We start from the raw sequence: 23385 nt of genomic DNA, 5'->3' as shown, positions 1-23385 counted from the left end.
AAGCGTAGCATGCCGTGGTGTATGCGCTGGATTTCATTATATTTTTATAAACGCATTTTAAAGAGTCCTGTGAAGAGGTAATATCAATGGAAAAGTAATCCTATTGAACCAAGTCACAGACAGGAAGTTATACGCTGTAGTTATCTCCTGGATATGCTTACCTACACACAAAAAAACCCAAAAAACCCACTAAATTAGCATCTTAAATCTCTGCTGTGTGTTTTCACAGCAAAGAATAATTTTAGCAAATGTGCCACAGTGAAGTAGAGCTGTAGTGTCTTTGAAGCGCTTTGCTTTCAAGCGACCGTACACGAAATAAAAAAGCAATGAAAGCAATTTTTAAAAAAAAGTTACTCCTCCGAATTCAATATAATAGCAGTAACACTGCAAATTAGACCTGCAGTAAACTCCAGCTTGGTGAAAGTCATAATACATAAATGTGGACAGCCTCATTCTGAATGCTCTGCTTTCATTTGTGTGATGTTAATTTAAAAAAAAAAATGCAATCCCATCACTCAGTGCCTTCCAGCTCGTCTCAGTGAGGATCTACTTTAGCGATCCTCTGCAGCTTGACAGCCGAATGTTGAGATTTATTATTATTTTTTTAGACTTTTGCCATGTTACATAATTTTGCAGCATATGTGACTGATGCAATACAGACAGTGACAGCAGTAATCACAAGTATAGAGGAAGGCGCCCTGCATAAAACTGAGCCACTTTACCAATTAGCATCATGCAAATGCTTGATTAGAGACTGGTCATCGTTATGTCAAAGCAGGCTTTAAATATAGGTACAGAACAACCACATGGCTGCTTTTTTATTACCTGACTCACAGAAATTCTGAGGCAGGTACTGAGATCAGCATTTGGGAGTGCTAAAAAAAAAAAAAAAAAAAAAATTTAACAAATCAACACATTTACTGTTTTTTAGTTGGATTTTTTTCTTTTTTATTAATTATCACCCAGCCACCTAAAACACACAATGTTTTACACCGTTTTCGTTACATCCTTGAGACATCCTAAGTGATATCACACCCCAACACACAGCGCTGGGCCACAATGGCAACACAAATCACAGACACCTGTCTTTGAGTTGGAGGTATGATCGTAAGCGTTATCGTCTTCGTCGTGCCGAGCCTACACTGAATGCTACGGGATCCATCTCTCCAAATCAAGCCTCTGTGAGGCTCCGGCAGCTCGGGCTCCTGATGAATCTGGCGAGGACAGAGAGGGACCCCGCCATAAAAGGGAGCGCGGCGATCAAGCTGCTGCCCCTGCTGAGGACAGCCCTGTGTGTGACAGCCAAACACTTTCCCTGATTAATCAAGCCTAGCAGCGGGGTTTTATGTGCCATTAAGAGCCCTGCTAAATGACTTCACTTCATTCATTAAAGTGGAGCATCCTCTGCGGGTAGAGCAGCTCCGCTCGCCAGACAGACAGACAGACAAGTGAAAGCTTGGAGGAGATGGTGGTGGGGCAGCGATGAGGGTGGTGGGGGCACAGAGGCAAGATAAACAACGACAAATATAGACCCATTACAATGCTGAATTATTCATCTTATACGCAGAGCTTCAGGAAAACAACAGAGGGAAGAAAAAAAAACAAGAGTCCAAACAACCATGGGGCTTATAGAGTCTTTATACACCAAAGAATATCATTAACACAGGACTACTTATGCACACACCTTGTCTGGGAAAGGTACCACACTGGGATCACGGCCAAATCACTTTAAATGGAAAAAATCAGGTTCCAGTAGACTTATCCGTGAAGCGCTTTCATTAGGTAAAGGTATAGTTTTAATGAATCTGTGCAGGGGGAGTTTGACAGCTATAGGTGCGAGTAAATAAATCGCTTGAAAGTGTTGTGCGCCGCCTACAGCACATGTTAATATAAGCTATTCTCAGAGCACAAATTCATACAGGATCAAAAAGTCAGGCAGAAAATTCCAGAAAGGGAAGATTACAGAAGGGAGAGGCAATGATGCACCCCGACAGCACTGAGAGTGGACAAAGATTGGTAATTTACCAGTCAAAAGGGAGATAAAGATGGAGGGATGGAGAGAAAGATAAATAGATAAAGATTAGCAGCAACAGGAGATCCAGGGGGCAGAGAGGAAGAGAGAGACAAATGAGACTGAAGAAGAGGGAGGCTGAAAGAGAAAGAGAGAGGTAGAGAGTAAATGATTAATGAAAGGAGCTGTGGAGGGAGGTCAGGACTGAGCAGAAGAGGAGTGATGCTGCAGCCAGTGAGCAAAACCGAAGAGGACAACATTATGAGCAGCCGCGCTGCTGTCGCTCACCGTAACACAGGATTTGTAAAAGGGGAACCAAATGCGACTCAAAAGAGCTTGAGAGCACGCGTTGAATCTACTGAATTTGCCAAATTCACTAAATAAGGCTTTTTTTTTTTTTTTTGCCTTTTCATGTTTAAACACAGATTCTAATTGGCCGTAATGCCTTTGAGAGGCTTTTATTGTTATTTAAGCCAAAGACTGGCAAAAATACAATGAACACTTGCGTGTGGATAAGTTTGCGTCACTGTAGAGAAGAAAACTTTGATCACCGGTGATGATTTATTACTTGACAAAACTGTTCAAAGACTTTCATTAGATCCTTTAACTTCTTGCAACATCTTAGTCAAATTCATGCCTTAAATTAATCCCCAACTGGCAGTGTGCTGTGGCTCTATTGCCGGGGCTCACTGATGCATTTCTAATTGGCATTTTTGCTGATGGTCACAAGTTAAATCTATATTCTCCATTACCCTTCCACCATGTCCCCTGGGATCTCTCTAATGGCTCCGAGCACTTGAATAGAGATATTTGTATAAAGTATATTCTCTCTGATGCCGACTCGTCTCCGCACGGGCTTACTTCAGCTGCAGGTTTGGCGTGTAGCTGAGAGTTTGGGAGGAGCGGGAGGGAAAAGTTCACTACCTCTTTGAAGATTAACAAAACACGTGTTATAATCCAGCATGGAAACAGCCTGAGGAAAGACACTTGTAGTAAAATAAACTGTGTTTTATCTGCTCGTCTTCAGCGTTTCGTCTGCACCGAGATGGTCTCACATGCTGCTTTACAGAGCAAATGTTTGTCGTAGCCTTTATCCCTCTCGTTCCACATCACATAGTAAAGCCCTTGGTGAAGTTTTGGCTCAGCGACAAGCCTGAATGCTCTATAACCGGCTCGGCAAAAAAAGACCCCAAAAAACAAAACACTGCAGCCAGCGCTGGTTAAGAATGGTTGAGCTGAATGACGCTAGCTGTTACAGGTTGACCAGCAATTTCGCAATTAGCTGATAAACCACTAAGATGGAGGGTTACATAGTTTGAACGTTAACTCTTTACCTCTTGAAAGTCTACTAAGGAGGAAACTCTTTTCCAACCTGAGCATTTTGTGTCATATTTCAGGCTGTCTTATAGAACAAAATGACTGGCTGTGCCTCAGAAGTTAGTGAGGGTGGTCTCTGTCTAAGCAGCTGCCCTCTGAAAAACCCAGAAACTATTCTAACGGTCACCAACCCATGTCTTAAGGATACAAGGAAGGTCATAAAATATCATCTTTATAGCGGAAAAGAGTTAAAGGTAAAAACTCTTCTTGACTGTAAATCATAAAGTAGTTTTTCACTGAAACCTTGCTCCAGCAAAGATGAGAAATTGCCAAAGGTGAGATATCATGTGTTAAAGTCAAAAGAATGAAGCTCATATCCTGACAGAGAGGAAGAGTCCTGCATTCTTTGGCTCACCTCAGTGTAGACTCTGTGTTTACCTTTCATTAACTAGAGATCCCAGAATCCTCTCCTCCCGCAACCTCCCTTGGGATACTCCAATACAAGGTGAAAATAAATGCTGTAAAATAGCTGCTTGAACAACAAATATTAAAAAAAGCACAGCTTATTATGTTTGAATTATAAATTATTTCATAAATGCTGATGAAAGACTAAGTCTAAGTTTTAGTTTCCCGGATGAATTCTAATTACAGATCGCTCCGTAATCTATGTGTAAAACGGTTTTATTAACATATCTCTAAAAGGCCCAAAATATTCCATTTAGAAAAGCTGAAAAATTCCACAGTTTGGGAACTACAGTGCACTGCAAATGCACTGACACAGGATATGACTAACACAAGAATAGCGTCAGCTCACGACATAAGCTAAGCTACAGGCAGACAATGATAAAAGCCAACTAATCAAGATACTCTAACCATAATACAGCTGCAGTTGTGAATCCCCACCCTGTGCTCTAAGGACAGAACACACCGTGTCCTCAAAAAGCTACACCCAAAGGCCGTTACGATCACATGAGAAACAGTCGAGAGACAGAACGCCGTCTAACCGAGGAGAAGGGGGGGGTTGCAATTAAGACTTGAACAGAAATGTAAAAAGGAAGCAATGCTCCCTGCCATATACAAGCACAATCAGACAGAGTGAACCAGCTCTTGTTCTGTCAGCAGTGCAGAGACTCTACTGTATCACAGAGCAGACAACAATGCCCAGGGCTGAGATAACAGGAAATGCCAGCTTATCAGAGAGGGGAGAAAACAGAGGGAGATGGCGAGAGAGCGTGATGAGTAACTCACTGTTTACCAACAGTGTAAGTGAGCAAAAATTTCTGTTGTGTCCTTCATGTGAAAGTCTGTCATTTACACATAAGTTTCAGCCAGTGAGTTTTCCCCCCCTCCTGCAACTGTAATTTGTTTGCAGAACATGTAAAGTGGATAAATCAAATAATGGGGTAGGCAAATCCATCACTTTCTTAATTTGAGTTCCATTTCATTGGCTTTGATTTGTTCAGATTGAGTCACCTCTCGTGGGGAGTTTGTTTAATTTCACAGCTGAAAGAACACCAATGATTTTTAGGAGAGTTTTCCTTGTTCAACTTTCTCTACAAGCTATTACAGTAAATCTTGAATGCAATACAGCCATAAACCCCAGAATATTAAACTGCTGTTTACAGAGAGAACTTTGATGGCGACACTTAGTGATCATACTCGCTTAATCACTGCAAAAGTCTGTTCTCAAGAGTTTACTGGAAAATACGAGAGTTAAAGCAACATTATGCAAGAATAAAAAAGGAAATCGCTTTTCCACCACGACTGGAAGTGCGACTGATAAATATGAGGTATGCGAGAGAGGTGGCGTTCACACAGAGGCAACTGAGCCATTCAACAAGTGGAGCAAATTCATCCCCGTCATTGGATTAGGAGGACTGGAGCTATGGTTTTACCCCTACTTTATGCCTTCATTTTACCCACCAATAAACCAATACTTGTAGCAATAAGATAGTTCAAAAGGTGATTTAAAAAAAAAACAAAAAACAACATAAATGTAGTATTTATTTAAACAAACCATTATGGTGTTTAAGGAGCAGTACATATTCAATATGAATTTGCTTTTTCTGTTGAAGGAAATTCAGTTTTGCTTTGAAATTCATTCCTAATAATAAAAGTATATTTAAGAAATAAAGAGTAAAAAATCCTTAGTAAAAAGTCTTCACCAATAAGAATTAAAAAGAAGAAATGGGAAGGATTTTTTTCCACCACAAGAAATATGATTTTTCTTCATTTGTCCTGTTTTATATCTGGGTGGACATCCATTCTTCAGACAGCATTTAGTTGTTTAGACATGCAATCACTCAATTTCTTTATTGTTCACCATATACAGCATTTTTCTCTCTTGCTTTCTTCTGTATGCACACACTCTTGCCCAAACACACTGACACTGTGGCATGTATCCACTGCCATTCCCTCTACTGAGCTTGGTCTGTCATTCAGCAGCACGCAGGACCTGGAATGCGACGGCGTGGGACGCGCTCCTCTCCTGCTAGCTCCACACATCGTCCGGTGGCACACAATCTTTGTTCGGCTCGCACAATACAGCATTCCACAATCAACGACAATTAAAAACAGAGGGAGAAGGAGATGACTGGGAGGACTGCACCACTCTAATCTTATAGGATTTGAATTCCTGTCTACGGGACTCTAATAGGCCTCTGTTCTTTTGAACAACAAAGCTTCGAGATGAGATTGAAAAAAGCTGATACAGATGAAGGCAATCTGAAGCAATTTGGGGAGAAATGTGAAGCTATTAAGGCCTGTATGAAGGCTCTGGAGGAAGTAGAAATAAATGACTAACCATTCAGAGGAATGTTTTTCTGTAACATGAGGTTGTAAAAATTTGCAGAAAATGTATGCACCAAAGTGTCTGCAAATTACAATAATTAAAAACACACACACACACAGAAAATATTTTTTTAAAAACACACTTTTTGTACACAATATTTCCAGCTAATTCACGTGTAGCTAGCACTGGATCAGAGTTGGTGAGTCCTGCTGCGTCCCTGTTGCCCACCTGGTCTCACTCTTTTGTCCTTCCTGCTCTTCAATGGTAGAAATTGGCATTAAGTGGACTTTAAGCGATTTAAATCGTAAACACGAGGATATTCCATCTTGGATTTCACTGGGGAGAAATGAGATGTCACCATGGACTTTGCAGGGATCAGTGGGCAGACAGCCTGTCATCTAAAGACGATGCATCTAAAATAAAAGAGGACAACTCCATGGCTTTACTTCTCAGAAATTAGCAGGGACAAGTGAGAAAGAGACAGAGGAGAAATGAGGGCAAGGTAGTGAGGAAGCAAAGAAAAATAATGTGTTTTTGCATGTGGGTGCAGGAGCGAGAGAGGGATAGAGAGAGAGTGTCTGAAGCAGTTCCGAAGCCTGGTCGTCACGCATGCTTAACCTTGCGCTAGTGCCTGTGCGATGCAGCTTGCATATCAATGATGGACGAATATCAGCAGAGAGGCCTCCAACCAACCTCCACTATACTCAGCAGGCTGAGGTTGGGGGGGGCAGGCAGAGCAGCATCTGCAGCTACACTACGGTGCTTACTACAGCAATGCGAGTTATATCGGGTAAGGGAAGAGTTTTTGTAAATGTAAGTGTGATATTTTAAATACACGCTGATTTAAAAAGAAATTAAAGAGTGCAATATGAAAATACTGCTTTAAACTGACAAACAAAAACACGCTTTAGATCATCTAAAAGCACTCTTGGCCCGAGTCTGTGTGTGTTTCCATTAATGGAGTTTACTTTTGCCTGGAGCTCTCCAGTCACAGCCTCCCTCATTTCTCTTTTGTGTCTCATCATACCTAGAGGTGGAAGATCTGGCCAAAACATGTTTTTTAAGTTAGTCTGGGTAATTTCATGACAAAACAACATCAAATGCCATGAGAAAAGACTGCCTGAGAGACAAAACACCTTTAAAACTGGGCATTTGTGCACAGCTTTAAAACCACGAGCGGCACAGCAGCTCTAACTTAAAGAGTCAAACGAGAGAAGAGAAGAGAAGAGAAGAGAAGAGAAGAGAAGAGAAGAGAAGAGAAGAGAAGAGAAGAGAAGAGAAGAGAAGAGAAGAGAAGAGAAGAGAAGAGAAGAGAAGAGAAATGATGTGATAATGTGTTTCTAATTAAAACAAAAGCACTCAGGGACACCCATGGGGTCCTAAGGGACCAGCACAAGGTGATAAACTCTCTCATCCTTAGCCTATTTTTTGGGAAGCGATAAAAGAAATTCAGGATGCCATGCCCTCTTCTGTTCTTTTCTCCTTCTTTCCCACATGCTATCTGATGCCGACAGAGGCCTTTTGTCACGTCGATCCTTCCCAAGCACCCCAAGGCGTCCTGTGAGGGTGCCTTCTTCAGGGTCCTGTGTGTTGATTGACACCTCAGACCTTTTTTTCCTCCCTGCGTCGATCAGAGGCCATTTCCCTTCTGCCTCATACAGCTCAATAAGAGGCCGCCGCTTTGATAGCAGTTCTGTGGCAAGTTACATCTCTGGCAGAAGGGATAAGAGAGAAACTAGGAGGGATGCCAGCAGATAAAAGAGGACTTTTACCAGCCTTCTATGTGTTCAGCAGGTTAAAAAGTGTTTTCTATCAAAGCCTTGTCAAACTGTCATTATCACTTTGATTTGAAGAGAGCTCTGTATACCCCAGAAAGAAAATACACCAGAGCTGCATTTCTCCTCTGGTTTTCTTGTAATCCCAGACTGATGCTAATCTAAAAACACTGTGGCGATTACACTAGAAGCAGTTTTAAGTTGCTATCTTTCACTGACAGTCAGTGTTGGCGAACGCAGACGACAGAGAGCGGTGACAGTTCTCCGTGTTCTAACAGTTGTTCTCGAGGCATCCCTTGAGAGCTGGCAAGGCTATTAGCTGTGTAATGATCACTGGATGTTGTAGTTCACATCCACAATGGCAGCGTGACAGACAGATGGAGGTTGATTTTGAGGGATGAAGCATATGGAGAAAAGTGCTGTGAGCAGACAGCTCAGATGGGATTGCAGGCTAACACATGTAGCATCCTCTCTATTGACCAGAACAGCAAAGATTAATACAGATACGCAGACACGTAATCACGCACATTTATATTGTTCTTTATCCACTTAAACAAAAGGAAAAGCTCATGCTGAGGCCTACCACGTGGATCTTATGTATGGGGCTTATGCATGGGAGTTGAGCCAACAGAACCAGGTGTGGCCACTTACCAATGTAAGTGATCCATGGAGAGTGGGATGTGTGTATAGAGTGGGGAGGTTCGACACAGAGCCATTACAGAGCATTAGACCGTGCGGTCCTGTAGGACATCACCTGACCTCGTCTGACCTCAGTGAAAGAAAGAAAAACCTCTTTAATCTTTCTTTCATCCGTCCGTCCCTTTTCATTTTTTTACCGCTTAGCTGTGGAGTTTATTTCAAATTTTAAACTCTTCCAGCATTCATGTTTTCATGCTTATTTCCCATACTTAACCTCTCATTTTACCATCCAAGCTGACCAGCAACATATGTTTACCCTCGGGCTACATTCTTTTGCTCCTGCCATAACAAATAGGTTTCCTCTTTGTTCTAATGATTGCACCTATATCATTGCTCAAGGACGACGAAATGTAGTGAACAAAACAAGCAAAACAAAAAAAAACCCTCATCAATTACATTCATCAGGTGGCAGCTGGCATGGGGAAAATGTGATTCCCTGCACAGTTTATCCAATGCATTGTGAGCTTGCGGTGCGTGAGTGCATCTGGGAGAGAGATACAGCTATTTTTATTGTAGTTCCACTGTAATGCGACTCACTGTCAGAGCCAGAGTGGCAGCCTGAATTGCTTCTGTCGGATAAACACTCCCAGCATGCACTGCTTTGCCTCAGTCTGCGCAATGCTGCATTGGCAGCCTCCTGGCAGGATTTTGAGGTGTCTCGGTTTAGAAGTAGCTGTGTGTGTGTGTGTGTGTGTGTGTGTGTGTGTGTGTGTGTGTGTGTGTGTGTGTGTGTGTGTGTGTAATGATGATCCTTACAAGAGCAGAAAATGCTTAAGTCTGCACCAAGACTGATGCTTGGTACCTGAACCAGACTGAATGAAATGGCACATACCTATACTAGTTACACATTCCTATGCTATAGGTTGTTTGTTTTGTTTTTTAAACCCTGACTTTACATGATCTTTAGGAAACACCTGAAAAGCAATTTATAGAGCTGTGAGCACTGGAAAAATGGACAAAACAAGCATCTGTGAGCATTTGAGGCAGAGTTTGTTCCATGACTCAATACTCACTCAGGAAAAAGGAGAAAAGGAATTTGTACTATGTGCTGCAATGCAACTCAGTCAGGACCACAATCCCAGAACTATGTGGAATGTGTCCTCTAACTGCCAGCGACTGAAACCTACACTCGTTGAACAACTGCAGTACACAGTCAGTGGTCGTGTACTGTCACTCTGAATCAAAATCAAGCGCAGACCATAACACAGGTAGCACACAGAGAGAGAAGAGAGACCAGAGCAGTGTTGCTGTCTTAAAAGCCAGACAAAGTGTTCATTACTGGTGCAAAGGCATAAAGACAGCCTATTCTCAGATATTCGCGGACGTAGGGTATAAATACGAGAAAACTCTCTTTAAAAATGCATGCGTCAGGATTATATTTTTAAGTTTTACTCAGCATCAGACATCCAGATACACCTTGCTGCAAGTGGTCTGCAACTTGGGCTACTGTTTTTGCACACCTGAATATTTCAAATGTCTTTCTTTTGGGGGCTTTGAGCCTCACAAACAAAATCTCAGCTATCCTTCCTAAGCCCATGTGTCTCTGCGCCTTTCTCAGAGGCAGATATGTTCCAGACACTGTGCGGCACATCCAACTTGAATAATCAGCATGCGGTGACACCATAATTGACGAGTATGACAATATGTTTTTGATTATTATTGTTATTTCTTATGATTGGGAAGAACAATACTTTAAAACATTTCCTTTTCTCGCTCATCTGCTTCTCTTTATCTGCATATCCTCCAGCATGAAAGGTACAAATTATATAAAGGAAATTGATAAGTGATAACAGCTTTCCCCCTACCTTCAGCAAAATGTGCTTCAAATGTTTTGTGCAGTGGGTGTTTCTTAATGTTTGCCATGTAATATATGCAAATAAGAAAGAAAATAATAATTCCCACTACAATACTGTAAATGATCTTGCAGCTTAGTTACACTGTACAGAGAAAGTTGAATAAGATTTTAAATTCAAGCGTGACATCTGTGTTTGTAGTGAAATATAAACTTTTATGGATTGTTTCGCTCTCTCTTCAGCTCCTACCATTTACATCAAATACCTGCACACCCCTAAGCCTGGTCCTGCCATGGGTTTCTACCTGTTAAAAGGGAGTTTTTCTTCCCCACTGTCACCAAGTGTTTGTTAATAGGCAGGTGATCTGGCTGTTGGGGTTTTCTCTCTATTATTTTGGGGTCTTTATTTTGCAATATAAAGCACCTTCAAGTGACTTTTGCTGTGATTTAGCACTATATAAATAAAACTGAAATGAACTGAATTTTTATAGTGTGGACACATGAGATAGAAAAAAAAGCATATTCCCAAAATGCATCTCTAGCAAGGACAGACTACATGTTTCAGATGTTTATCACACACACACACACACACACACACACACACACAAACATAAAATCTTCAGAGGTCAGTTGTATTTAGAGTTTCTCTGTATCTACATGGGCGAGACGCCAGGGCCCCGTGTCTGCAGGGGTCCATTCTGAGGTCAATACTACAACACTGTAAACTAATGATCCAGCAAATTCCCTCAGTCCTACTCTCTCCCCTCCTCCTTCCTTTTCTCCTCAATCTGTTGTTGCCCTCTGTCTCTCCCACTCTCTGATCCCCTGCTGCGCTGCAGAAATGAGAAACAACTGAAGACTCGGCAGCGCCGGGCCTGCTCTGCTCCTCTGATACACACCACTGATAAACAAGGCTGCTTGTTAAGAGACAAATGAAACTTTTGGCTTCCTCGATTTTGTTGCCTTCCACTGCCTTTTCATCTAGCGTTTTCTTGACACGCGTTCCCTTCTTTTGTCGACATGGTCTTGGCTGTAATGCCCAGTGGAACATCAATCTTGCGTCGAAGTGTAAACACAGATAACAAAATGATCGGCAAAAGCAAAGAAGTCTGAATTAACCAGGAAAAGTAAGAAGTTCCCTTTGAGCTCACCTCTAACTCGTGTACGCAATTTAAACAATCCGCTAGGTAGATGGCTCAGTTCCATTAAATAAATCGACTTTGATGTAAACGTTTAGTCACATAAAGTTAGTGTGTCTCCTCATTATAGCTTTGCCTCTTTGTTGTTTGTGCTGATGTACCTTTAGCAGCAGCTTGCAAATGTGAACTTCATCACAGGAGACTGCAGAACCACTTCAAAATCTTATGCCAAGACACACACACACACACACACACAGATGCATGCATGTTTTCACACACAGTATCTCCCAGGCCTGGAGGAAGCTCTCCATCGGAGCCTCTGAGTCAGTGCACACGATAAGGCAGCGATAAGAGTCTCACTTTTCAGTCCTTTCATATTGATTTGGAATAAAGAATGGGGCTCAAGGGATGAACACTCAATCACGCTGTTGACCAATGGAGGCGAACTGGATTTAAAAGACACAATAAACGAGTTGCAGTATCTGGCAGTCAAAGTGAGACGATAGAGACAATATCTGCACTAACTTTGCCCTACTCTCACAGGTGGCAATAAGCTGTCCCTGCAGACAGGGAGAGCACAGGCTACAACTGTGATCACCCTGTCTGCAGGAAGCCTGGCCAGTGAAGCTGAATCAAGACATGCTCCTGACCCAGTGCATCAGGTGTGGGAATATCCTGTTAGTTCCCATGCATCAAAAAAAAGAGGCTATCAACCACAGTTTATATTAACACAGCCTCTATTTTATGTCACTAACATGTCCACCTTCACAACTGACCTTACAAGAAAGAAAGAAAGAAAGAAAGCTAATTTCGACTGCTCTCTTATTCACGTGGGGTCGCCACAGCGGGTAGCACCGCATATTTGATTTTTATGCCGGACGCCCTTCCTGAAGCAAGCCCCAAGAGATTTGTGTCTCCTCTTGGGATCGAACCAGGGATCATTTGCTGGTTAGATAAATGCGTAAAACACATGGAGCCATTGCAGCTGACCTTACTGTAGAATGTTTAAAAAAAAAAAAAAAGCTTGTTTAATCAGGAGGGTAGAAAAAAAGCCCTCCACTCCCGTGTTAGTGGACAAGACACACAGGCAGTACAGCCATGACAAGCATTTCTATTATATATATAAAAAAAAAACAAAAAAAAACAACAGCTGATATGTCAACACAAATTTGCTGGACACCCACAGTACGTGTCCAACTACTTTAAAATAACCGGATCGACAGTCTCCGTCTCCCCAAGCGCGACGACAGCGTGACTGTCCGTTTTCACAAGCCCCATCTGGGGCAGCTTGTAGCAGGACCGGACCCGCGGAACACGGCATCTGAAGCAAGGCAGCCTCTGTGCAAAGCAACACGCTCCAAACACAGCAGTTTTCGAGCGGTCAAATGCGCGGACTTTCCAGCTGCTGCCGCCGACACCAGACCTTGAACATCTAGTTTCTCTCTAAACTGTTCGATCCTGACCGCGTGTGTGAAAAGCATACACCAGCCAAAACTAGTAATGACTGAAGAAAAAAGAATGAACAAAATGAGAATGAAATCAAACAATCAACATGCTCAAGACGCCAAAACATTTACAGAAGAAAGGAAGGTGTTTGCTGGATTCGTAATTTATTTTTATTTTTAAAGCGCATTGGAAGTAAAATTCTGGCAAGGTGAAACAAGCTTGGTAAAACTGAACCTTTCCCGCTTAACAACATTTACAACCGGCAGATAAAATGTCTGTCTTTTCTCAAAGAAAACCCAAAGCAGTCAACTTTCTGAGCCGTGCACAGCGCTGAGCTGAGAGACCCACGCCGCTGAGTGTATCGCCTTGCGCCCTCCCCTCCCGCAGCTCTGTGTGTGACTGCCCCCGGCCGCTCGTGAACTTCCCTCACAGCCGCGGTTTCCTCCCCCATAAATAAAACTTACTTTTCTCTGGCTTGGCTGTCGGACGGCACGTTGCTACTCTTGCCTTTGGCGTACATGCTTGCAGAGAGCTCCGATTGTCACGCACCTGTCAACCCATCACAACCTCCCTGGGCACAGCCCCGTCACCATGGTGACACAAGCAGCGTCGTCTCCCATTGGATGTCCTGCTGTTCAGGACCGCCCGTTCTCCATGGCTACCGCCAGTGAGTGACAGCTGTGTGTCCACGCCCCCTTTCAGAGTAACTCCACCCACCTCCTCTTTCTCTCCATATAGCTCTCTTTTTCTTTCTGTGCTCTACCGTCTATCCTTCTGTCTCCCTGCCTGTCTGAAGTCTGTCTGTCTGTCAGCATCTATCCCCTTCCCATTCCCCTGATTGGAAAGGCTCTCCTGCCATGTAGTTTCGACACACACAAACACTCACACACACACATATCCTCTTGCTTAGTGCAAACTGAGAAGAGGAGGGGGGATTTGAAACAGTCCAACTAGGATTTTTAAACAACTGGCTTTGGATGCTCCTTTTATAGACAATCACACCCTCTACCGACGCACACGCAGCTCACTGCACAAACAGCTCCAGCAAATAACTGCTTTTCCATTGGTGTTTATTTACATAGGTGTGAAGACATCCAAACATGTGGGAAGCGGAGCATGTCGGGAACAGTCGGGCTCTACAGAGAGAGAGAAAACAACACATTCTTTTAGAAGATGCGGTTGCCTTATAAGCCTTCCTGTACATACATCATACGTAGTGCTGCTACAGTGCAGCTGCAACACCAAGAGGAAATGTTCGGGAAATCCGCTGAAACACTAATGTCACATCTGCTGAAAGACAGCGAGGGTGATGAGCATTAAACTTTGTAGGACCACCTGTAGGAATTCCTGCTACATAATGTATGTGAGTTTGATCAAAAGTGGAACCCCAGTCCTCACGTGGGCAACAGTAAAATGTTTGTTTGATGGTAATAGGAAACACAAGTTTGGATACATTTACTATCCAGTGTCTCAAAAGCACACTTTCATGCTTACATATCATTCTCAGTGCATTTACTTCACATCAGGTATGTCCTCTTGCTCTGTGACAGCTTGGATAAGCTATAGCGCCCTTGTAACTTTAAGATGGTTAAACAGTTAAGAAATAAGGATGGATGGATGTTCACAGAAAGTAAGCGCCTTTCTGTGGTCAAAGCCTGCAACTCTCACTTCAGGTAAGTTAGCAGCTTGCTGGCTTGATTTTGCAACAACGTTCTCCTGCTGAAGCTCACACACAACACAAAGAAGCATGTAGTATATACAGTGCATGATAGTAGCTGAGTGAGAATCAGTGATAGAAACACTGTATGTATGAGTGTGGCTGGAAAATGCAGCAGGGAAGAAGTGCTATGTCATGCTGCTATGACCGGCTTGGAAGCTAACAGAGTAGAAGGTTCAGTCCACTGTCACAATATACTTATCACAAATCCACTGAGTCAAAGCACTCTGGAGAAAAAAAAGACAGGCTACATCTCGGTATAAAAGGCACTATAGAAGGCTGATTCCCAGACAGTAGTAAGCTCTGGAAAAACACAGACTGTGCATGCGTGTGTGTATGTGTGTGCGCACTGGGGGCGTAGCACAGGGGCAGCAGTGTTTATGCTTACGCAATGCTCCCGTGATGTGACCCAGTTGGAATGGATGCATGCTGCCTCACTCTCTCCGGTTCTCTCTATCTCACCCTCTTGTCCTCACGCTCTCATCTCTTAACTGAAATCTCACTCTCTCTTTCTCTCTCTTTCTTTCTCTCTCTCTATCTCTCTCTCTCTCTCCCTGTTTCCCCACTTCCCCCCTCCATGTGCCAAATAAACCCCGCTCCCCCTGGAGAGAGGCGGTTCTATTTCAGACAAGCAGAACTTTTGGTTTTGGGATGAGTCCCTTGGGGTCGATCACCATGACAACCACTCACAGGCGATAACCATGTGTTCCAGAGGATGGAGGAGCAGGAAGGAGTAGAGAAAGAACAAGGAAAATATAGAGGAAGCAGGAAATAGAGAGAGAGAGTAAAACAGATAATGGAAAGGTTAACAAAGGTTAACCCATTTGTTGTCATGTTTCTGTGTGAGAAGCAGGTAGGTATGTAGGTAGAGACTGACTGTATGCACTGAGCACAAAGTGCCAGTTCTCCTTTATCAGGTTTGTCTGGTACATTGTCTCTTTTCTATCTATGCCAGATTCCTGAATCTTTCAGAAAGCCCAAGGTGGGGTATGTTATGATATCCTTCATTGTACAAGAGGCAGCAGACTGATCAGCAAGTCAGCTCAAATTTAGCTCATTCCTATAAAGATGTGATAGGATAAAAAGTAAAAGGTGGGAATTACCCCATAATATGACATTATCACAATACCATACTATTTTGATTGCATTTTGCGATACAGTGAGATTTATTGCCTTTTTCAAATGCAAACTATATCCTCAAAGTTTTGCCTTTTTCAAATGCAAACTATATCCTCAAAGTTAAACTTTTTCTGTTTTATCCAGTAAGATACACTAATTGACCATCCATCCATCCATCCATCCATCCATCCATTGGTTGAGGGGGCAGCAGTATGAGCAGAGAAGCCCATACTTTCCTCACCTCAGCTACCTTCTCCAGCTCATCTGGTAGAACACCACGTCATTCCTAAGCTAGCCAAGAGAGATGTATATAGAGAGTCTTCCTCAAGGCCTCCTCCTAGTAGAATTTGCCTTTGGAGGCATCCAGGAGGCATCCTAGTCAAATACCTGAACCACCTCAACTGGCCCCTTTTGATGAGGAGGAGCAGAGTGAGGAGCTCAGTCATCCCTCGGGAATGACCAAGCTCTAGTAATCCCAGGAACTATGTTGTCTGGATCAATCTGGTAGTGATTCAGAAAACCCCTATGTTGAGAAAAAAAATCATGGTTTCAGTGTACCCTGTCTGGGACAGGGTTACCTGGGTCCTACCAGGTCAGTGGCCAAACCTTAACCCACGAGACCTGGTTGGGCCGTAGGGGTTTGGTGTGATAGAGGTTCAATGCTTTGAGAATCCAGCAGCAGTTCTCGTATTTCAATTCCCAGCTTCCAAAACTGACTCACAGTTAATGCAGTTCATACAATAATTATTTGTGGAAAAATGGCTGAAAATCACATATCTGTTGTTGTCTATAGAAAAAACATAAACTCACATTTAATAGAAATTTACATTTAACAATTACATTTGCTCACCAACCTTTCTGTTCCACTGGAATATAACCAAAATACAACAGAATTTTTTTACTTCTTCTTCTATTTCTTTTTTTTTACAATATTGAAAAAGAACTACTAATTAGTTAAAGTTTGAGCTTTTAAAATGACACTATATGTACAATAGTCCTGGTTCACCTACACATTACATGTACAGGAGCTGTCTGGTCATGGAAACATACCACAAAGCTCCCAGCGCACAGTGTTTTTGCCGATGTTAATGCCAGAGGAAGTTTGGAGCTCTACAGTTACTGAGTGAGCAGAGCAAACTATGAGCCTCACCACTCAGTGATCCCTGCTTTGCAACTTTATTTGGTCTGACACTTTGTAACTGAGTTTTTGTAGTTTCTAGTTCATAAATACTTTGAAACAGAACTACTTACAGCTGATTGTAGAATTTCTGGATATGAAGAAATTCAATGAACTAACTTACTGCTACAGTAACATCCTACTACAGTACCATACGGCTTGAATTTAATAAGCCTTTTAGAGCAACCCAGATATTTTCAAAGATGTTTGTAAAGGCAGGCTGCATGGGTGCTGAATTTTATACACCTGTGGCACCCAGACTAAAAACATGTGAATTCAAAGATTAAAAGGTGTGACCCCCTATTTTTAACCATTTAGGGCAGGGGTGTCAAACTCAAATACACAGTGGGCCAAAATTCAAAACTGGAACAAAGTCGCCGGCTAACATTAATATTTATTGAAATATATTTATTCCTCCAGATATAAGAATGAATCTTTTCTCATGGACTCAAACACGTTTTGCTGAAAAACTGAATATGGAACAAGCAAAGCTTAATACTAAACAATATATATATTAGCTGTATAATACCAGTAGGCCAGCTCTAATAATAATTTGGTATGGCTTCGCGGGCCAAATGTAATTAGGCTGCGGGCCAAATTTGGCCCGCGGGCCAGAGTTTGACACCTATGATTTAGGGTATTTACATACAGTTAGGCAGTGAGGTCCAGTAGTTTCCAAATTGGTTGCACCTTCTTACAAAAGACCATAAGAAAAGTTGCTTGTGAAAGGACTGCTGGGATGGGAGAGAAGAAAAATTTTATTGGACAAATTAGTATTTAGTTGTTGAGACTTCTCACTGATGTTTGCTTTTTATGTGAAAACTGTGAGCTTCTTTTGGCCTTGAGCAGTTATTTTAAACAAAACCACCAGAGAAGTTTGGCGCCCACATTTTTCTAAAAGGTCATAAAGATTGTGACTCACTATAAAAAACTTCTCTCCTGTTTTTATCATCTGTTTTCTTCCTCTCTACTCCTCCTTAAATGATGTTTCTTATTCCACCTAATAGGCACTCTTTATTAGCTTTGCATCTTCAAGTCATTTATAAGCAAGTGAGCATATTCACTTAGTAAAATAGAAAATACAGTCAAAATCACCGTAATCTACGGGGTAAATCCAAAATCCGCCCTTTTTCTCTCTCGATACTCTGAGGCACACTTTGTTTGCCTCTTGTATGTCACATAAATAGTATTAACACACAGTAGGCAACACACACACGCGCAAGTAATATATTTTCCCTTCCCCGGCTTTACACCAACTGCCTTGGTATTTTGGCAAACAGCCTTTGTTTACTGAGCCTGTCGATGGGCTATGTAATCGTATATTTCCACTGAGAGTGTCTGTTAGCAAGGACGCTAATTAGCAAACGATTAAGCTCTCACACAAAAGAGGTTCTTCAGATTAATTGCTACTGAAGTTTACAGAAGCTTGTGTCTCAGTAAATAATTTAGCATGAACAATAGTATACCTTGTCACACTGTTTTGTTTTGTTTTTTCTTTTTTTGGGGGGGGCTCTCAACTAAATGCTGGTGTCAGAATTAGAGATGTAACGCTGTTTCAACAGTTGTTTACTAAAGCGGACAGCGGAGGATAGACTGAGCTAAATCAGTCTTCTTTCATTTGCATGCAGTCAGAAGCTCACCTGTTCACCTGCTAAAAATGCTTTCTCTTGCAAAAAGAAAAAAGAAACTAGGACACTGGGAAACATGGAAACACATAATACAAATGAGTAACATGCTAATGCACTAAATGCACACACATGTACAGATGTTTGCATGTAGATGCACATATGAATAAGGTGACATAAACGAAATAAAACCCCTCAGGTCCACGGGCATCTTGAAACTGTCTCCTTTAAACAGCATTTGCTGTTTCCACCCCCCTTTCTCTCTGCTGAAGAGGCTATCCCATCTGGGATGGGTGTGTGATTGTGTGTGTGTTGGGGGGGGGGGGGGGGGGGGGGGGGGTGTTACAAAACTCTCTCTATTACTGTGTAAAAAAACCATAAAAGTTGCATTCATAAGCACAGTGATACTTCTGATATTGCCCGTATAAACAATTTGCCTGTGGGTGTAATTTGATTAGCACTGTAAAGCGAGTCAACTTACAAACTGGTTACACAGTTTATCTAAAAGGAATCAACAAGGAAGCGCTGCAGCCCCAAGATCATCCAGACTGGGCTGTGAAATAAACTTGGCATTCAAGGGAAAAAAAAAGTGTTTGCTTCCTGCAGCTGATGCAACAGGGAAGCAAGAGTTGAAAACATCCTAATAAGCATGTCTAGTATCATTCTACGTCTCACCGACTTCAAGCAGTCGTGAAAATACAGGCCCCGCTGTGCCAACTCTTCTGTTCTGATGCTGGTTGACTCAACAAATTAATGCCTGGTTGTAAAATAGCCTGTCAGTTCTTTGCAGGGAATCAACCAACCAATATGTATTTAACTTGAAATAAGATTCCTCGCTAGCTCAAGTGCTGGCCTGTTTTTGTTTTAAAGGAGTTTGGACAGCCCGACAAACATTTAATGGCGCCATCAAACAACCCCACCACCCCCCAAAAGAGAGATGCAGTGTATACAGTGGTGTTTAAAGTTCAGCGAAAGCATCATCTGTAGCATCATGTGGCGCTCATGCGGTCACATTCGTTTCTAATTTGTTCCCAAGAATTTTGCAACATGGAAACATAACTGTTGACGTGCTGTTCTCATTCAGCATTTAAGTTTCTCAGAGCTATAAAAATGTAAAAGTAATGGCAGAGCCAGAGTAAATGCAGATCTGAGTTGCTGATTCATACACCAATTAAGCAGCTGTTAAATGGCTTATTACTTAAAAAAAAAAGGGCCTTGGGCATTTCCACTCAACAGATGTTCAAACATTGTGCAGATGATATCACTTTATTATAATGAGTGACTTGCACACCGTGATGGCCACTGTACTGTATCTTAAATTAGAAATAGCCACTATAATGATTGGTAAATGAGTCTACTGAAGACTCAAATAGTCACGGTGATTGGAAGATAGTATAGGTGTTTTACTATGGGAGCAGGCAATGCAACAATCCTGATTCAGACATGCAAAACTGACTTTTTTCAGTTTAATTTCTTCAGTTAATTTGCTGAGATGAAAGAGCATTTCATCCTGTGACTAAGCAGAGAAAAAAGAGCAGTTGAGCCAAGGTGGAAAACTCCATCACAATTAGATGTATGCACAGGCTTCTTCTGAATTCTGAGCAGGTTTTCCATCGGTGAAATTCCTGATGATCTGAGCTGAGCTGAGCGTGTGCTGGGTGCTGATGTGACTAACAGAACACTCCAGCAGCAGAGCAGCGATCGGGCTGCCGCAGAGGACTCTGGGTAATAAGGCTGCAGATGAGTGCGACCCAAAAAACAAAATGGGAGCGTGGGGATTGGATGAGTGTGTGTGTGTGAGCATAAATGTGTATGAGTGTTCAACAAAGACACAGTTTGCATGCTGCCAGCCAAAAGCACATTCTCAGATCTTCAACACTGAGAGCACAAGGAGCTTAAATAAAAGAACAGGCAGGACTATAGGCATTCTTCAGGTGGTACACACACAATTTCATGGCAGTGATCTCCTTTTCCTGGTATCCTAACTAAAGCCACTAAAACAAAACCAAACAAAAGTGAAGTAGGCTAAAGGATCTCAAGAAGCAAGGTGTCATGCCATGAGCTAAAGAAACTCAAGAATAGATGAGAAACAAAATCATTGACATCTATCAGTCTGGAGAGGGTTACAGGCCCGGAACGCCAGTGAACCACGGTGTGAGCCATTATCTGCAAAAGGAGAAAATTTGGAACCTGCCCAGGAGTGACCAGCTGACCAAAATGACTCCAAAAATGGCATCAATGGGAGAGTTCAAAGAAGAAAACCAGGACCTAAAAGGACCCAGAGCCTAGTCTCACATTTGTGAAAAAAATCTTGATGATCCCCAGGACTTGTTGGAAAATATTCTTGAAATTGATGCAACAAAAGTTGAACTTTTTGGAAGGTTTGACTCATCTGGTGGAAAATGAACTCAGCATTTCATAAAAAGAATATTATACCAGCAAAATGATGGTGGTAGTGTGATGGTCTGGGGCTGCTTTGCTGCTTCAGGAAGTCTTGCTGTAATTGATGGAACCATGAATTCTGCTCTCTACCAGAAAATCCCGACTGAGAGTGTCCGACCATCAGTTCGTTGCCTAAACCTCAAGGAACATCTGGCCCATGCAGCAGGACAGTCCACCTCTGAATGTCTCAAAAAAACCAAAAACAAAATGAAGGTTTAGCTGTCACCTAATCAATGCTTTGGTATGACCTTAGGCAGGGCATTCATGCTCAAAAGCCCTCCAATATGACTGAATTAAAGAAATGTGGGGCAAACTTTCTCCAGAGATGTTAAAGTCTCTTCTCTCAATAGGGTGACACAACCAGTTAGTTTTTAGGGCCAGGTATGTTTGGATAACGTTTTTCCCTTCATTGTCATTTAAAGCTCTATTTTGTATTTACACAAGTTGTCCTTGTCTATTATAAAATTTGTTTGATGATCTGAAACTTGTGTGACAAACATGCAAAAAGATAAAAGGAAGAGGGTAGTGTAGGTTTCAACACTTCTTACTTATAATCCATGTGAATAATTATCACTATAAGTCCTGTTACTACTAATAATAATGATAACCTTTATAATGAGAAGAATAACAATAATAATAATACAAAAAAATTGTTGTTTTAGGGCTAAAATAAGACAAGCTATTCTTTTTTTAATCCCAAACTTGGCAAATTTCTGAAATGGGATATTGGAACTAACTCTGCACTTCTCCTCAGCTCTGTGGAGATTTTCCACATCTTTAAGCTCTTTGGTTTTCTGACTCTGGTTCACTCTCTTTTCTCTCATGAGTGTTGTTTCCAGCCACAGCAGGCAAACGCTCTCATTAAACAACTTCTAAAAGTCTTCTGTACACTACAGAGCAGCACCAGGAGACAGACAAAGTCAGCTGCAGATATTTCCTCGAGTGTTGATAGGGACCAAAAAAAAGGAGAAAGTATTGTGCTTTTAAAACAATGTGAAATGAATGCTAATGTAGCTCCACTGCTAAGGGATTTTTAAATAGGCAACCAGTTGCTAGTACAACTTTAAGACTAGCCTGCTAAATACCTAAATAGATATGAACAGAGTGGCCGAAAGTAAATGTAAGATAGCTGTCTGTCTCATCTAGGCCCTCACATCTAAGAGTTCAGGCAACTTTGAACTCAATCCCATAATACCAATTAACAGTAAAATATTAACTTTTATTATCAGCACTACTTATCCGTCTGTATTTATCACTGCCACAGTATTTTTCTGAACAACCCCTTGCAAATCCCACACGTAGGGGCTTTAATATGAAATCAGAACAGAGGTTTTATACTACTGTTAAGAATGCGTGATAGGATTGAAAACTCTAACCTTGGTGGTTACACCTCTCAACCTTATGTCTCCTCTAAGCTTAGATGATGGATGGTCCTGCATCAAGGTCAGGACAGAGGTTGTGTGGCCATATTAACAACCCTCTTCCACTGATAGACTGTCAGAACCTTTGCGTCTGGAAGCCTCCCACCGGCCCCGATGTAAACAACTGCAGCAGCAGTGAGAGCACTACAGTGTGCTGGAAAGGGTCATTTTTTCATTCCAACTTGTCTTTTATGGCATTTTAGTGCCTGATAATGTGATCAAAGCTGCATTACACTTAAATGGGAAATGGGAAAAGCTTAATGAAGAGTCAAGGCAAAAGTGATTCGAGTGATGACATCTCTTTCTTCCCTGATTTATAAAATAAGAGTTTTGAGGGGAGACCGAGTGGATTTTTAAGCATTACCACTGTTGGCAAAAGATTTTCCATACTTTTCAAGGCAAATATTTGATTTAAACAAGCAGACGTGTGCAGAATTTTAGAAGTAGGCTTGTGTGTATCTTTTGTGTGTACATAGTTTAAAAATATAGGGATTGCCATGAAAACATACAAGATATTGCTTCCCACAGTAGTAGTACCAGTGACTTTAGTGATCCCCTGCCATTCTCTCACTAGAAACGCCTTTTTCTTATGTGTGAAACAATGACAAACGGTCCTGCTGTGGAAACTAACAGAATCAGAAGATTTTATTTAAAGCTCCAGACACAGGCAGATGATGAAGAAGAACGGCGATCTGGCTTTGACTGTAGAGCGCCACTGTCTTCATGCTCCACTGCCTGCTTTAAAAGAAAGAGTGTTGCTCTGTTCCTCGCCGAGGTCTTAGGAAGGTGAACGGTAATTGCTGAGGGAGGATTTAGCCTGACGATGGAACAAAGCACCTCTTTTGTTTTACTGAGGTAACTCTTATACTCTGAGATGGAGCAGTACTTTAGACATTAACTTTAGACATGAATAT

General features: G+C 41.9%; 1 protein-coding gene across 2 annotated transcripts in view; it reads right to left on the bottom strand.

Moving 5' to 3' along the window:
- ssbp2a (single stranded DNA binding protein 2a) overlaps nucleotides 1-13597 on the bottom strand; it is a 58614-nt gene extending 45017 nt beyond the window's left edge. The window contains exon 1 of one of the 2 annotated variants that reach the window (XM_026187035.2): nucleotides 13435-13597. In XM_026187035.2, the coding sequence (XP_026042820.1) occupies nucleotides 13435-13490 (56 nt within the window). In that variant the 5' untranslated portion in view covers nucleotides 13491-13597. The remainder of the gene's footprint in view (nucleotides 1-13434) is intronic. The other variant, XM_026187033.2, reaches the window with a different exon arrangement.
- Between the last annotated feature and the right edge of the window lie 9788 nt (nucleotides 13598-23385).

This window comes from Astatotilapia calliptera, chromosome 12 (genome assembly GCF_964374335.1).
Source record: "Astatotilapia calliptera chromosome 12, fAstCal68.1, whole genome shotgun sequence".
Lineage (NCBI taxonomy): Eukaryota > Metazoa > Chordata > Actinopteri > Cichliformes > Cichlidae > Astatotilapia > Astatotilapia calliptera.
The sequence above is the reverse complement of the archived record's forward strand: the minus strand, read 5'-3'. Positions and strand labels throughout refer to the sequence as shown.